A 16812-nucleotide genomic window follows, 5' to 3' on the forward strand; every position below is an offset into this window, starting at 1 on the left:
CAGGCGCGCCTTCTTACATGCAACGGCATGAAACAACAGAAACGGCAAAAAGGGAGTGAGAGAGTAGCAAAGTGGAACCTTTGAGGTTATTGTGCCACTAAGCAGAAATATATATATAGATATAATCCGAGATAGAGTGATTATATCTGAGCTAATCATCCCCTGCTCTGGTGAACTGCGAAAAACATCCTTAGCAAAAACAACTCATTAGACGTGGAAATGAAGAAAGCGGTATAAAGAAGAAAGGACCACTATTCAATCAACACAATGAGACTGCAGAAGATAAAGTGGCCGTGCGTGTGTGTGTGGTGCAACAACCAAGTCAAGGGTTACTCCATTAGTTATTCTAGCATAATATAGCACACAGGGCTCTACAGTCATAATTCCGAGTTGTGTGTAAACATTATTTGTATTCTGTTTTGAAGGAGCTGAAGGTTTGAACAGGCCGTGAGAACTGAGGTGAATCATTTTTAATACCTTACTTGATGCGTTTGTCACACAGTGCTGGCACAGGATGATGGCCTGCATTACATTTGAATGAAATTAGAGAAGAAGAAGAAAAATAATAACTCCATAATTTATTCTTTTATTTGGAGGATTAAATGATTCTACTTATATTTCCTTTAAGAGTCCTTCTACTCACTTACTGTATATCACAGGGCTTTTGTTAATGAGCCTTTTCCCCAACTATGCCTCCACTGCTTGTAAATGTTATGGGTTGATAAAATTTTATTTAAGCTTTCTCCACAGTCTCCTTAGCAAATTAAAAAAAAACAAAAAAAAAACAGGCGGCTCAAATCATGCCTAATTGCACAGGTATGCTGGGATAATGAACCAGAATAGTATATTTATGAGTGCTGAACTTTTTTATGTAAAGCTGCCTCAATATAGGTCGCTGCAGTTGCAGAAAGCACATGCACGACCCCGGTCACGGGTTCAGAGCTCAGCGCAGACGTGGCAGCTTTGGCTTGATGTGCCACACACGATGCTTTTAGTGCACAGAAAGACAACAGACGCACACTTGTCTGACGCTTTTAGTGTGTTCTTGATATTGCCAAAGGAGCCTCGGGGGAACAGTAACACACTACGGCCGATATTGTTGCAAAGCCGCAGGTTTTGCTTTTGTGTGCTTGCGCTTTTGTTGCAAAGACCTCCCAGTTGTTAGGTCTGTATTATTTGAGAGCACTTTCATCTCCAAGGCCAAACTACATGTGAGCTTTAAGCATGGAGCACAAAAAATAATGATTTATTAAAGCTTCTCTCTCCATCTAAAGGTCAGCATTACCATGCCATTGAGCTGAAAAGAGAATATTATGGTAATGTTACCAGCCTGAAGCAAACACACCACAAGCTTGTAATTATACTCATTCAAGTAGACTATGGGAAAAAAACAAAACAACACTGACAAAAGCATTATGATTTCAAACGCTTTGTAATTATTTAATGCATGTTTCTTTCAATAAGAAGCAGTAAAGTTAACAGGCTGCTTTGCAACATATGGCTCATTTTGGAGCGGTCATGCGTGAATGCAAAACAAAACAAAACTTCAGCTTGCAGCCACCGCACGCTGCCGGTGCAGGGGAATCGATATAATTGAGATGCAACTCTAATCGTTATATCTGTGTCCGCACACTTGTTTGCTGAATGATGCTGCGGATTGCTGTCTTAGCCTCAAGTAACCTGAGAAAAGACAGTTCTGGCAATCTGTGAGAGTGCTCAGCTCCGCGCCCACACACATACGCAAAGCCTCTTAGTCACTCCAGCTAGAAAAACAGGCAAATACATCACAACTGTTTCCCGCAAATCAATGCCATCAACACGCGTGTAAGCGGACTGACAGTGCGTTCAGGCTTTCTGAGCATTAATACAAAAAAGAAAAAAGAAAAGGAGATGCTGTATGTGTGCATTTGAGTGAAGTTCTGCACATCAGAGAGACTTGAAGGGAAACTGCTATGATTTAAAAAAAAAAAAAAAATCTCTTTACGGTTGCTATGGTGACACACTCTGCACTTAAAACAGTACAGCTGAGCTGAGAGAGATTTTAGTCATCTCACTCCTCCTCCTCTCACTCTTTTTCCTCTCACTACATATATAAGGGCATCCACCCCTATAGTAGAGTGGGCCTGCCATCACAAAGAGAAAACTCTCATCAACTCGCAGGCCCTCTCATAAGCCTCACAGCATCGCATCTTTCCAGTCAAATAACTGGCAGTGTTTACACTGGCCCAGGTAGATTTCCCATGTGGCCTCGAGCTCGGTGTATTATTCATGGTTGCAAGAAATATATCCGTATACTGTCACAGCTTGATTACAGCAAAAAGAAAAAAAAAGCCCTCTCTGCATGTGGAAATGTATGTGTGACTGATGTGACAGAGTAAAACGCCTCAGAGGCGATGGTGCCTTTGTCTGTGGTACAAAGTGTGATACGCCAGTGGGGAGTGTATATGGGCTCGTGCGTGCGTGTGCCTCGGTGGTTTCTGTTGGCGAGTGTGCATGCATGTAAGATCAAAAAGTTGCCTTCATGCGATCTCCGAATAAATAAAACATAAGTTGTGCCGTGAACTAAACCGAGCCGTATCTTTATGAATAAATCATCCCTTCCTGAACCCCCACCCCCCCACTCTCTCCAAAAAACTGCTTTATAGCAGCTAACTTATTCCACAATTATGTAACTCGGTGGCGTGTAACACAGTCTATTTTCTCAGTGCTCGCGACATTAATAACAACAATAAACACAGTGTGACATCCCGCTTGATCCCTGTGCAAGATCAATAATTCCCTTGATCACAAGAGTTCACCTGGTTCGTCACTGAGGGTTTGGTTAGCAGCCGAACAATAGCTTTCATGTCAGAAATAATGGGTGTGCCTGCATTATGTGGGAAACCTTTAATTTCAAGTGCAGTGTGCTGCGGGTGAGTCTGTGTTTGGGTTGAAAGGAAGAGGAAAGGAACACGTACAATATTCAGTTTGAAGCGTGAGCCATTTTGAAAGCTCTTCTCAAAATGGAATGAAGACAAACCTATAGGGTATCTATATCTAAACAAATAAAGTGATCACATCCTAAATGTTCTGGAAAAAAGTGACCCAATGCAAAATAAATGTTGAGTCAATGTTACAACAATGTTAAAACCTGACGATGTAATAGTAATGACATTAAAAGAACACAATAATATAATTGATCGATGATGATCTTTCTATAGTTGATCAGGTGACAATGAGGTTGAAAAGTCATGGATTTATAGCTGACCGGGAAATTATATTGAAATGTGGTGGATTTTATAGTTTAAATACCACAGAAGTTCAGTTGATTAGAAGTCATAAATTCAACAATGTGTCAGTATTAAACTGCAAAAATGATCAAGACTCAAAGGTAGAATTCAGGTTGACACTAAAACTTTGATTTAACATATTTTCAATTATTGTTTGCGATCTGGGTCGGGTTTCAATGAGACTCTGATAAAAGTTGTCTGTGCTTAGATAAGTCAACAAATAAGTAATGGAGGCTTAAGTTGACACATTGACGGCAGAAAGTCAGCATCTCAACAGATGATCCAGATAATCCACGGAAAGCAGGGAAATAATGAACACTATGCTTGTGTTACACATAGTACTTGATCTGAAAATTTGACTGTTATGTTTTTGCTTCACGTAATGCTGGAGAAATGCAGAACAGAGAAATCAAAAATTCCCTGAGAAAACTGAGTGTTTAAACTCTCCTTTTTAGTGCAGTAGCAAAAAAAATAAATACTGACCCTGCTGGGGTTACATTATACGCCTCGTATACAATCCGTTATTGAATGATTCTGACCGCCAGCCTGAGACATTGCTGCTGGCAGGAAGGGTGTGAGTGACAGGGCTGATTTATTTCAGTCTACAGTCATATAACGGAGGGAACGCAGACACCTGAGGACCAGAGTGAACTCCACGGGGCCATGCATTTCAGACAAACGCGCACCTATGAGGAGACACGGACGACAGATGCCGACTTAAACATATCCAAACACATTCACCTGAAGAACACTACGCTCTTTTACTCAAATCCACTCAATATTTCCCTCATTGCATCTTCCCTGCTGCGCTTAAAATATAGTACAAGGAAAAAACTAGCTCTTCACTGTAACACAAGTATAGTGCTCATTATTTCCGTGCCTTCCATGGATTATTTGGATCATCTGTTGAGATTTTGACTTCGCCTGCGATGCGTTAACTTAAGCCTCCATTACTTTGGCAGGGTTCATATGAAGAGTGAGGGCCAAGCCTTGCAACAATACTACAGCTCAATGTTGATGCGATTAGCTAGTTTGAATCTGTTCGCAGAAGGCAGACAACTGCAGGGTTAACCAAAGCCCTGTGTTTTATTCACATTTTATGGATGTGCGACTGTTTAGGATGAGAGAGGTGAGGGTTTTTCACCTCTGAAGAACGGAGAACAGAGTTTATTAGCGAATGCTAGGACTGAGAAGAAGTAAAGAACGAGGAAGTTAACGGGTGCACAGATGAATGGCGAATTCTTTGGGTGTTTATGTTTGTGTGTGTGTTTGTGTGTGGTGAGGGTGAGGGTCAGTCTTGGAATCCACCTGTCTGCAGAGATAAACACAAGAAGGGCCCAACAGCACAGACTGGGGCTTATGGGAGGGCCTGACTGACAGTGCTGACATTTAGAAAGAGCACAGTAAACATGGCCTTGCACAGAATAAATAGCAGGGGGAGCAGTTTGGCCAATACACACACAATCACGTACTGTACGCATTAATGCATCGCATCAGTTTGAAGCATAAATTAATACAAGTGAGTCTATGCATGTGCACAGAGAAACAGAGCTGCATGTACACCTTGATGCACAGGTACACTGTAGACTGTTCCAGTCTGATAGCCTACTATTAGAGCGCTGACAAAGAAAATGGCAATAAGTGTTTGCTTTTAATAGAACCAGGCTACACACACACACACAGATACAGGCTGACGAGAAAATTAAACACGCCTACTGATTAATCCAGGACAGAGTGGATCATCAGTGTTGTTCCTTGGCCTTTTGTCTCTGATTAAATGGAGAAGTATGAAGAGAGAAGTGCTTCAGGCTGCCTACCACAGAGCTGAATGCACCTCTAGAACAATCTGTTCTCACCTATTAGTAATAAAGGCACAGCGATGAGAGGTTTACAGGCACTGACTGGGAAATGTCAGCAAATTCAGAAACATAATGTCTTTTACGTAGTTTTATTCTGAAATGTATTAATTAACCATCTATCTATCTATCTATCTATCTATCTATCTATCTATCTATCTATCTATCTATCTATCTATCTATCTATCTATCTATCTATCTATCTATCTATCTATCTATCTATCTTCAACCCTACATTTAGGCATGTAGAAGTGGTCAAGACGACGGGCTCGTCTGAGTATTTCAAAAGCTACTGTAATTTTCTCATAACCACATCTAGGGTTTACAGAGCATGGTCTAAAAAAAGAGAAAATATCCATTGAGCGGCAGTTCTCTGGGTGAAAATACCTTGTTGATGTCAGAGGTTAGAAGAGAATATCCAGACTGCTTTGAGCTGATAGAACGGGAACAGCAACTCTGTTATTAAACTTGTTAAAACCAAGCCATGCAGGAGAGGATCTAGGTACCCCTCCTGTCAGCTACGAACCGGAAACTGAGGCTACAGCCAAACTGAGTATTGTTGGTGACGATGCCCATCACTTTATGACCACAGCCCATCTTCTGATGGCTGCTTGCAGCAGGATAACGCACCGTGTCGAAAAGCTCAAATCATTGCTAACATTACAATGTGTTCCTTGTGCTCACAAGGCCTCCATAGTCATACAAATCATATCCATTCAACAGATCACCTTTGGAATGTGGTTAAACAGCACACTTATATCATGGATGTGTAACCAACACAGCTGCAGCAACTCTGTGATGTAATATGTCAATACGGACCCTAATCTGCTTTATGTCAAATATTATTTCATATAGTCATATATATCCACATAGTCACTTTGTATATCAGCTGCTACCAAATTAACAAGTTCTTAATTAACTAGTTAGAGCTACAACATCAGACAAATCAATATTGTTGATGCTTTAAAAAAAACTAACCTAAGATCAGCCAATCGGCAAGGATAATGCTGATTGGCTGTGCTGCTTACATATGTGCTTACATAATAACCAACAAGTGAGTATCTAGGATTTCATAAGCGGTATTTGCTAAGACATCAATAACATTGCTCCAAAAAATACACGCACAATTCTGAGTGAGAAGTGTTATTTTGTACTTTAGCAAAGTTTTGAATATACAAAATGTTAAAAAAGTGACTTGTGCCTGACAAGGTATCCTCGCTCTAAAGCACACTCTATTTTATTGTCTCTTTCTCTCTAAATGGGACCATAACATACAAAATGAACATAACGCCATATTGAAAAAGACCTGAAGGTAGTGCCTTAGAATATAAACTGTTAAGAGAGTTTTTACTGAGGACGTCCCTGTAATACGCCTTCTTTTCGCAATCCGGAGAGAGAAGTATGGAGGTTTTAGGCACAGCCGCACTAGCTTCCTTTTTCACACTGACAGGACATATTCAGTCTATGAATAAAGTGGAAAAAGAAAGACAGGCTGCAGCTAGGCAAGAAAAAAAAAAAGAAGATGGTCAAACCCTACCTTACATACAAGAACAAAACCTTCTCAAGAAAGAATTTTTTTGATAAAAGTAAAACTGCGTACGCTGTGTAATACTCTGTTCTTGTGAATTTGTGATGTTACAAGCACTGTTGCTTTCATCTGACAAACCGTACAGTATGTCCTTTAACTCTAGCAGAAGAACTCATAATGCTTTAGGAGACACATCAGCATGCACCAGTGTGTGTGAATATGCACTGTGCTAACTAGAGCAACTAGGTCACCCAAATTTTCAAGGGGAAGATGTTTCCTTCAGGCCAGTATTCAGCGGGGTGAAACATTCACTGTGTTGGTTTTTCAAGACACCAAGCAGGCCATGCTGATCGCTACAGCATGTCCTGCTGCACACGCTGTGACATGTGCAGTTTTTTCTTTTTAGAAAAAAAAAAGTCTGTGAATTCCCCTGACGCCCCCCCCAAAAAAATCTTTTACCAAGAACCAAAAATGAACACTCAGACTCACCTTGAAAGGACACTCCAAGACAAAGAGAGGTATTTGACTGAAGTCCTTAGAGGACAAGCGCCCTTAAAGCCCAACCTCACTAATAACACTAATGAAATTCGGTTCCACCTCAAACCTATTTTACACAGAACATAAGAAAGTAGAGAGGAATGGCCTGTTTTGTCCTTTTAGCCGAAGTCAATGAAAGGTCTTGCATCCGCGGAGGTCGTCCCCCTCGCTCCTCGAGCAAAAGAAATGCAAATACTCTTAATTTTGTTTTTTTAAATTGCAAAGTACACACCATTCCACACACACAGCTCAAAGATGGCTGTGCATACAGAAGGAAGGGACAATTTTAAGGAAGCACCGTGACATTCCCTGGCCCTCTCTCTTTGTGTGGCATACAAGAAAATCAATAGTTAATCCAAATGCATTTTCTGCCTGTAAGAGAAGAGCATTTGGACAATAGGCTTCATCTCACATGAAGCACAGCACAGTCTGCAGGCAGAAAACAGTAAATGTCAGATGAAGGCCTGTGGGAGGAGGAATTCACTACCTACATTATGTACTGCTGAGCACCTATGTGCCGCATGCAGGCTCGTGGGTTGCAAAGTTGTTTTGTTTTTTTCCGTTCTGTTATTTGTGCAGGGTGAGGCCAAAGTGAAGATACACCCTTTAATTTGCCACAAGAAGGAAGTCGAGATGGAACGCAACGATGCTTACGATTACACTTTCAAGACGGAGCGCTGGGATCTCCAACTTCACGGTAGCTGCTACATAATGTATATGCAGCTTAATGTTTAAAGAGACAAGAAGCTCTGTCTACGAGTGACCTAACCTGTCTCTGCTAGTTCAGAGCTTACAGTGATAACACTGACATTATCTTCTCATCTCCCCCTGTTAGCGCCTCTGGAGAGCTCAGAAAGTCGACCTCAGTGTCTCTAATTTCAGACACTTAATGAGATTTTTAATTGGTGACCTTTTGAGAACGGTTTCATACCACAGCTCATGAGAGCACTTGAGGGAAGCCAACATATAACACTCAATACTCACACCAGGATCCTTCATAGCAGCTTCTTAAGGCTCTAATATTTGCACAACCGACTGGCTAATCACTTGTGAGATGCAGAATGGCAGGAATTTTGAATTTTATAAAATACTAAAGCTTTCTACTGACTACCAGTTTTGACTGTCCTAGATTTGTGCCATGTTTTTAGCACTATGGGAATTATCTGGAAACTGAATGAGACCACAACAGTCTGCAACATGACCACATCATAAGCTGGCTCTTCTGCCCTTCATCAAAGTTTTATCACTTCTTTGTATGACAAACGGCTAAGAAAAACACAACAAAATCTCAATAAACAAAACTCAAGTGAGCTGAAAAAGAAAGCAAGTCAGCATGCTGAGGCGTTGGTGTGGCAGATAGATATGTACTACACGTAGGTGGTACTGAATGTCTCTTTGTGTACCAACAAATAAAAGCAGAGACTCAGAGGAGTATAAAGCTTCAAAATTTGTGGCCTCAGCTTCTTACCGTGGTGAAATATCACAGCCTTGCTGCATGAAGGCGCCAAGTGAAAACCAAAGGGAATTGAAGATGCCAAATTCATTGGTTTGCTCTGGACTCTGCTGGGTGGTGTTCTGCTGCGTCGGTGTCTGGCCCTGCTGCACCCCGTTGGAAGCCGCCGCTTGGGTGGGAGTCTGCGGCTCGGCTCCCTCCTCGTAGTCTTCGGCGTGCCACTCGTACGGGCTGAATCGACTGACCAGGAAGAGGACGACGCTGACGCCAATGTAGGCAAACACAATGCACATCCAGATCTCGTAAGCCAGCGGGTCCAGGAAGGAAAACACGCCAGGCTTGGATTTGGTTGGTTTCTTGATCATTATAGAGATACCCAGAGACATGAAGGGCTTGGAGAAGTCAATCACCTCTTCACGGACCAGGGTGATAGTGAGCGGAGCCACAGCCACGTCTGCTTTCTGAGGAAAGAGCACAAAGGCAGGTGTAAACAGTGCTGGATAAAGTAGCATTTCATTGAAATTCTGAGGTGGAATGATACTTGTGTTTCCTTGTTTGCAGCAAAGGTCTGAGAGGATCACCGCAACCACTCAACGTGCACTACACCGTGTCTAGATATAAATGTATTCTTGATCATTATCCAAGTGTATTGCACAACGAGAAAGCAAAAGAAAGACCAGTTCTTTCAGTTTTAAGATGGTGTCTTTATCTTCCTCCCCCTCATCACAGCACAGTTGGTACACACAGCAAAAGTTAGTCGGTAACGATCCAGGTCAAATTAAAAACACAGCACAATTTCAGACTTCTGAAGAACAAAGTGGTTAGACTGTCGAAATTGCAATTCAGAGGAACCTTTAGTAATCATATAATCACAAATTATTCTAGCAGCAAACTGTAAGGATTTGTTTCTTCCAAAGTGAACCTTGCCCAAAGTCTAACATATTAAAATTATATTTAAATAAGCAGCGCAGAATACTAATAAAAAGAAAGCAAAATAGGTAATCATCCTTAACAGGCTTGGGGCCAGTGCGGTTTTCAATGTGTTAAGACCTTCAATAATCAGTATTCACAAAAGACATTTAAAAGTTAATTTTCCAGCTTTGACTGTGGGGAAAACAAAAAGAAAATCTTAGAAGAAGCTCCACCGACTCACCCCATACACCAGCTCTCCGACCATGCCATTCCACATCTTGGTTTCGGGATCTCGGGCTCCGTACTTGCCATCTGAGACGATCTTCAGTTTGTACTGGTAGCCCACATGCTTTGCTATCTCTGCAGCCAGCTCCACGATGTAGCCCTCGTACTTATCATTCCCCACAAGCTGTTCGTGGTTCTTCTTCAGCATCACGTATGGAGACTCCTGTTGGATGTGGGGCAGCCATGAGTAAAAACGGATTTTTTATTTGTTTCTTTTTATTTTCCTAAAGTTTTAAAAATCATTTACAGGAACTCACTCAACAGCTTCTGAAATGATTTCCCTGAAATTAGTGTGCGCTTTGAAAATGAAGTGCTATCTCTTGTTCTAAACCGAGGCTTAGGGCAAAAAAAAGGAAAAAAAAGCACTGGCCCCCAGATATAATTGTAGGTTTAAAGGTTGAGAAGAAAAGAAAATTAAATGGAACTACAAGGCATTATTTTAGCTTTGTTCCCTGAAGGTAGGTATGCAATTCATCCACAAAGACCCTCTAAGTAGGATGAGTGCGACTGAATCGTGCACTGAAAAGCACATAGCATGCAGCAAGAAAACAGGAATTGGGCAGCATTGTTAGAGCCGAAGAGACATGAGGTATGATTCAAACGAGCACCTGTGTAAGTGCGTGCATGAAGACAATGAAGCTGACAGCTCTCTGAAACCAGGATAACCTCTGCTCCAGGGCCACATTGTTCTTCTTGTTACATCGACTACTGCACATCTCACACTGATTGACTTGCCTGAGAAACTGCAGCTGGCACTACACCTGGGGCTCCACTTTCAGAAATATGTATTTCATACAGAATTAAAGTCGCCTCAGTATAAATTGTCCAGCAGCACTAAGAAGGCCTCAATTCCCACAAGTTGTTATGTGTTCCTGTTTTAAGCGAGAGTTTTCTGCTGAGCTTAGAAAATCCTTCCATCGTGTTCACCAGTGTCTAGATAAGGAGGCGGGGTGTAGGGAGGAGAGGGTTTCCTATATGTGTTACAGCTATCTGTATTCTCCCGCTCTTTATGATCCAGGTGAAGGTAATCATTGTTGCACATAACTTGAGGCTGGTAGACAAATGGCACCCTGGGGAGGCAGTGAAGAGAAAGGACTGGCGTGCAGCGCTTTCACAGTGTACGCACTGGCGCACGCAGTCATAGACAAAGACAGGGCACACGCAACTGTGACCATGCCCACTACACACACACACACACACACAGAAATACACACACACATGTACAAATGTGCACATGGAGATGTGGCAAGGCATACAAAAGGTCCTCCAGGACTGAATCACATTGACCTCGAACAGCTCCACTGAGATCTGCTGTCACTCAACCACATTAAATACAATACTCAGACACATTCGCTGCACATTTATACACACAAGAGCACTTGTGCACCTGAACAAATGCAACTACACATGTAGAAGTTCATATTTTTAATACGTTTTAAAAATTCAATCATTTTCTCTTGTGTGCTGACATTACCCAATATATTTTAAGGGTTATACACACTAAAGGCGACAATAACACAAAAATCAGGCATGCTAAGATTAGACACATTTCACTCTTTGTCTGATTTCAGTGCAAAGCCGCAGTCATCAGCAAAGGAAGCTTTGATGCCCCATTAAACCAGTTGTGCCTCATTTCTCCACATCTCCAGGCCTAGTCTGTGGGCACAGGCTTGGACAGCAGGGACTACAGTGAAGAACTATGTGATATCAACACAGCAGCAAAACAACACCCACCCGTAGGCAACGAATCAGAGAGCACAGAAGTTAGAAGGTGTAAAAACTCCTGCGCCTGTGCTCCTCACACCTTATCTCTTCTCTTAGCTTCCAAGACAGAAAACTAATTTATCTTCCCGGAGAAAAGGACACTGATAGGAGATTATGTCAGAGAGAGTTATTTTGGGGGCTTACTCCGGAGACTCCAACTCTTGGGTTTAAATAAGGATTTTAGGCATACTTTCGAAAGTAGATGTCAATAGACTACATGTCAGGATTTTCCTTTGCAGCTACATTAGTGGCTACTTTCTTATATTTAACTCAGTAATCTTATTATAGTAATACTACAACAACCACTTGATTGGCTTTTCAGTGAAAATGATTCTAACAGGATCTCTGGTCTTCCAGTTGTACTGCAGACAGCTGAAGTGGCAGAAGCTACATGCATGCAGAATGTATTCCCGGCACTTCACATGTTACAGCCTCATTCCACAAAGGATTCAATTCATTTTTACCTCAAATTATAAACATATTACCCCATAAAGACAAAGTTTTCTTGAAATTCTTGTAAATGTAGTAAAATTTGAAAACTAAAATATAACAACTACATAAGTATTGAAAGCCCTGGCTCAATATTTCAATCTTCTCTCAAGCTATGTCAGGTTGGATGGGGAGCGTCTGTGCACAGCCATTTTCAGATCTCAAGTCTAGGCTCTGGCTGTGACACTCTAGGACATTCACAGAGTGGTCCTGATGCCACTCCTTTGTTACTTTGGCTGTGTGCAAAGGGTCGTTGTCCTGTTGGAAAACTGGGGCTAAACCAGAACATTCTGGAGCTTGTTATAATCAAGGACACGTTGCTGCATTCATCTTTCCCTTGACCCTGACTAGACTCCCTATTCTTACTGCCAAAAAACATCTCCAGAGCATGATGTTGCCGATGACGCACTGCATTCAGGGCACAGAATTCAATCTTTATTTCATCAGAACAGAGAATTATTTCTCGATATTTGAGAGTCCTTTAGGTGCCTTTTGGCAAGCTCCAAGTGGCTGCCCTCTGGCCTCTCTTTCCTGGAGTGTTGGAGAGTTACTTTCAAACAAAGAATGTGTTTAGTTAACTATGTCTAATCTCTGAGATTATGCACTCTGTTTTTCTGAAAAATAGCCTAAAGGCTTGAAAACTGGGTACAAAAAAACCATGTAAGCTATCAATCTCCTTTTCTCGCAGCTGAATGGATTGCATTAGGGTTCACTTTGGGCTTCATTTAAGCTGAACTGACTACTGCAGCCATTTTGCACTAGTTTGTTTAAACATAATTATATCTGCTAAGTGGCAGAGATAGTTGGCTTCTGAAAATTTCTTTATCTTAATTACAACTTGGAGGCTGACTGGAAGAGTTTTTCTCCTCTCACTGGCAATGATGTCTATATATGCAGCCAATGGCTCTAAAAAGAGTGCACAAGTTGATGTGTACTGATGTCTTTTCTGTTATTCTACATTGTTTCTTGCCTTCATCAGCTCCACTAAGAATCTTTTATCTGGTGAGCACTGAAGTCATCTGAAGGAAGGCGTGTCCCACAAAAATCCCACAGTCATGCAGTCTTTCTATACCAGAACTCTGTAAAGGCAGCTAAAGCAGCTTTCCTATCAGATATTATTGAGACTAATAGCCACAACCCGCGAATGATATTCAAAATTTTTAATTCAGTGATAAATTCCTGTCCGGACTCTTCGAGCTCGGCCTCTCAGGCTCTCTGTGAGCAATTTCTTATTCATTTTAGTGGAAAAGTTTTATTACTGAAGGCTTCACACTCTCACTCTCTTGTGCTGAATCCTGTTCCGGTTTTACGATGCATGTCCACCTTTTCTCACTTTGAGCTGTTATCACTCCCCACTCTTAAGGGAATAATTGAACAATTGAGAAACTCAAATTCTGTGCATGATATCCTTCCATCCCGAATTATCAAGGAAAGTTTTGAGGAATTTGGGCCTTGCATCTTATTTTTAATGAATTTATCATTGTTAGTGGGCTGTGTCCCGACTGCTTTTAAACATGCGGTAGTGCACCCTGTTCTTAAAAAAAGTAATTGCGATCAGAAAGACCCTGCCAATTATAGGCCAATCTCAAAACTTCAGTTTTTATCAAAAGTTTTAGAGAAAGCCGTCTTTCTCCAAATACAGGCTTACTTAGTTGCAAATAATATCACTGACAAATACCAGTCTGGCTTTAAGCCACACCATAGCACTGAAACGGCCCTGCTAAGAGTCTATAATGATCCTCTTGTATTTGCTCACTCTGGTCGCCCTGCTGTTTTAGTTTTATTGGATCTGTCTTCAGCCTCTGACATGGTTGATCATAATATACTCTTGAGGAGGCTAGAGCATGTTGTAGGCATCAAGGGTTCTGCCCTTAACTAGTTTAATTCTTACCTCACAGATAGATCCTTCTCTGTTGTGATGGGAGGATACTCTTCCTCTGTTGCCCCTCTCTGCTGTGGTGTGCCCCAGGGGTCTGTATTGGCCCTTTATTATTCTCTTTGTATATGCTACCCTTGGGCTTCATATTTGAAAAATACAATATTTCTTATCACTTTTACGCTGATGACATTCAAATCTCTTGTCAACTGACTGATGATTTGTCAGCATCACTGAACTCCCTGTACGATTGCCTGAGAGAGGTTAAAGATTGGCTGTCAGATAATTCTCTCATTTTAAATGAGAAAAAAGCTGAAGTTATGGTGTTCGACAGCCATATTCCTCGAGACCAGCCTGTTGCCCTGCTGGGGCCCCTAGCTAACTCTCTCTGATTCTATGCGTAACCTGGGTGTCTATTTGGATAGCTCCTTTAACCTTGATAAACAAGTATCATCAGTAGTTAAATCTGTTTTTTTTCAACTGCGCCAGATTTCTAAAGCTAAGCATTATATCACACAGGGACCTGGAAAAACGTATCCACGCTTTTGTGACCTCCAGGTTAGATTATTGTAATTCTCTCAACTGTAGTGTCCAAGCCTTCTCTCTTCGAAGGCTGCAACTCGTTCAGAATGCTGCGGCTCGCCTTCTTACTGGAACTAGAAAATTTGACCCTATTACTCCGGCTCTTGTTGATATACACTGGTTACCAATCAAATATCGCATTGAGTTTAAAATCTTGCTACTCACTTTTAAAATCCTGGATAACATTGCGCCCAGCTACCTCACTGACCTCCTCAATCTGTACATTAAGATCATCAGGTCAATTACTCCTGGCCCAACCTAAGTTTAGACTGAAGACCAGAGGCGATCGTGCCTTTGCTTCAGCTGCACCCAACCTTTGGAACAGCCTCCCTGCTTCTATTCGAGCCTTGGACTCAAGATTGAAAGAATATCTATTTGACTTGGCTTTCCTCACCAGTTAATACCCTTTTAAATCTTTTAAATTTTAAACTTTTAAATCTTTTATAAAATTTTATAAAATTTATTATTTTATTATTAATTTTACTGCTGTTTTTGTCTCAGCGGATTTTGTATTTATCTAACTCTTCTGGTCTGTTAGTGCCTCTATCCTGTCTATGCTAGTGCCCGATTTGTACCCTGTTATTAACTTATGTTGACTCTCCATATTACTGTGAAGCACTTTGGTGTGCCTTCGGGTTTTTAAATGTGCTATATAAATAAAACTGTAATGTATTGTATGCAAAAAAGAAAGCTTTCACAGGATTCTATACAGTCCTGTGAAAAATGAGGCTCATCTCATGATTCAGTAGCTGGTAGCGCCACCATAATTTTAAATTACTATTTTTCTCTATGACTTTATCAGTCTCTCACATCATTGTGAAGGAATCTTCACCCACTCTTATTTATGAATTTGCTTTAGTTCATAAAGACTTGTGAGCATTTGTTTAAGCACATCTCTCTTAGGTCTCCCCACAATATTTAAATCAGGTTGACGTGTGGACTTTGACTGGGTCATTGGAACTACTTGATTCTTCTTCTGTTGTACATTTGCTGCTGTGCATGGGAACAATGTCCTGCTGAATGACCCAATTTCGCCGAAGCTTTAACTGTCAGAGAGATGACCTCACATTTGACTCTAGAATGCTTTGCTATAAAGAGCATGCAAGACTTCTAGGTCCTGTCTCTGTGAAACAGGCACAAATCATCACTCCTTTCACCACACTGCTTGACTGTAGGTATGATGTGTTTGTGCCTATATGCTGTGTTCAGTTTGTAACAAACATAGTGCTGTGCATTATGGTCAAACATCTCCACTTTGGTCACATCTGTCCAGAGGAAATCATTGCAGAAACCTTGTGGTTTGTTCAAATGGATCTTTACCAATCTAAGACATGCTGCCATGTTCCTTTTAGAGAGAAGAGTCTCTCCTGTCAACTCTTCAAAACAAGCCATACTTGTTCAGCCTTCCTCTAGTTGTACTGTCACGAACTGCAACATTTAACATGCTAACTGAGGCCTGCAGAGTCTGAGATGTCGCTCTGGAAATTTTTGCAGTTTCTCAGTTTCGCGTCGCACTGTCTGATCTTGAGGTGAGTTTGTTGCGACTTCTACTCCTGGGAGGATTGGTAATCTGTCCTGAATGCCAACTTGTCAATATTTTTTTTCACTGTTGAATGATTGACTTCAAACTGTGTGCAAATGGTCTTATAAACCTCCACAGATTGATAGGCAGCAACAATTGTTTCTAGATATTGCTGGTGTCTTCCCTCCTCAGAATTGTGTTAACATACACCTGAAAGCTCCAGAGCAGCAAACTGCCAAAATGTCTTCCTTCATAGAGATGCTCATACTTGCTGATGTAGGTTGTATTTTTTCACAAGACTGCAGAAAGTCATGTGAAAACTTTTTTTTTTCACATGACATATAAGTTAAGCTGCTTAATTTCTAATTCTGGTGTGCATATACCTTTCACATATACATTAGAGCCATTAAAGCCACTTTTCACTGCAAAAAAAAAACATTTTCACTTTAAAAATATACCACTAGTAAAAATTAGGGAACCAGTTCATAGACAAGCTACTGAGAACATCCTGTACCTCCAGGGATATATTGTACTAACTTTAATATCCTCTACTGTACTATAGTCAGATATTATCAGCTATGATTACAAAATATAATGATACGTGTCACAAGAATGGATTAGGTCGAATCTGACCTCACTTGCAGACCATTTGTGTTACTGCCAATAAATACAACCTGAGACATGTTGGATGACCTAATGATGACATTTATGGTAAAAAAAATAAAAAAAATAAAAATTT

At 41.0% G+C, this 16812-nt stretch overlaps 1 protein-coding gene across 3 annotated transcripts in view; it reads right to left on the reverse strand.

Moving 5' to 3' along the window:
- Positions 1-16812, reverse strand: part of gria1a (glutamate receptor, ionotropic, AMPA 1a) — an 89034-nt gene that overhangs the window by 24713 nt on the left and 47509 nt on the right. For all 3 annotated transcript variants that reach the window (XM_014412132.3, XM_004541131.4, XM_004541132.3), the window contains exons 10-11: positions 9797-10003; positions 8659-9104 (exon numbers count right to left, since the gene is read on the reverse strand). In XM_014412132.3, coding sequence (XP_014267618.1) covers positions 8659-9104; positions 9797-10003 — 653 coding nt within the window. The remainder of the gene's footprint in view (positions 1-8658; positions 9105-9796; positions 10004-16812) is intronic.

This window comes from Maylandia zebra, linkage group LG2 (assembly GCF_041146795.1).
Source record: "Maylandia zebra isolate NMK-2024a linkage group LG2, Mzebra_GT3a, whole genome shotgun sequence".
In the NCBI taxonomy this organism is placed as follows: Eukaryota; Metazoa; Chordata; class Actinopteri; order Cichliformes; family Cichlidae; genus Maylandia; species Maylandia zebra.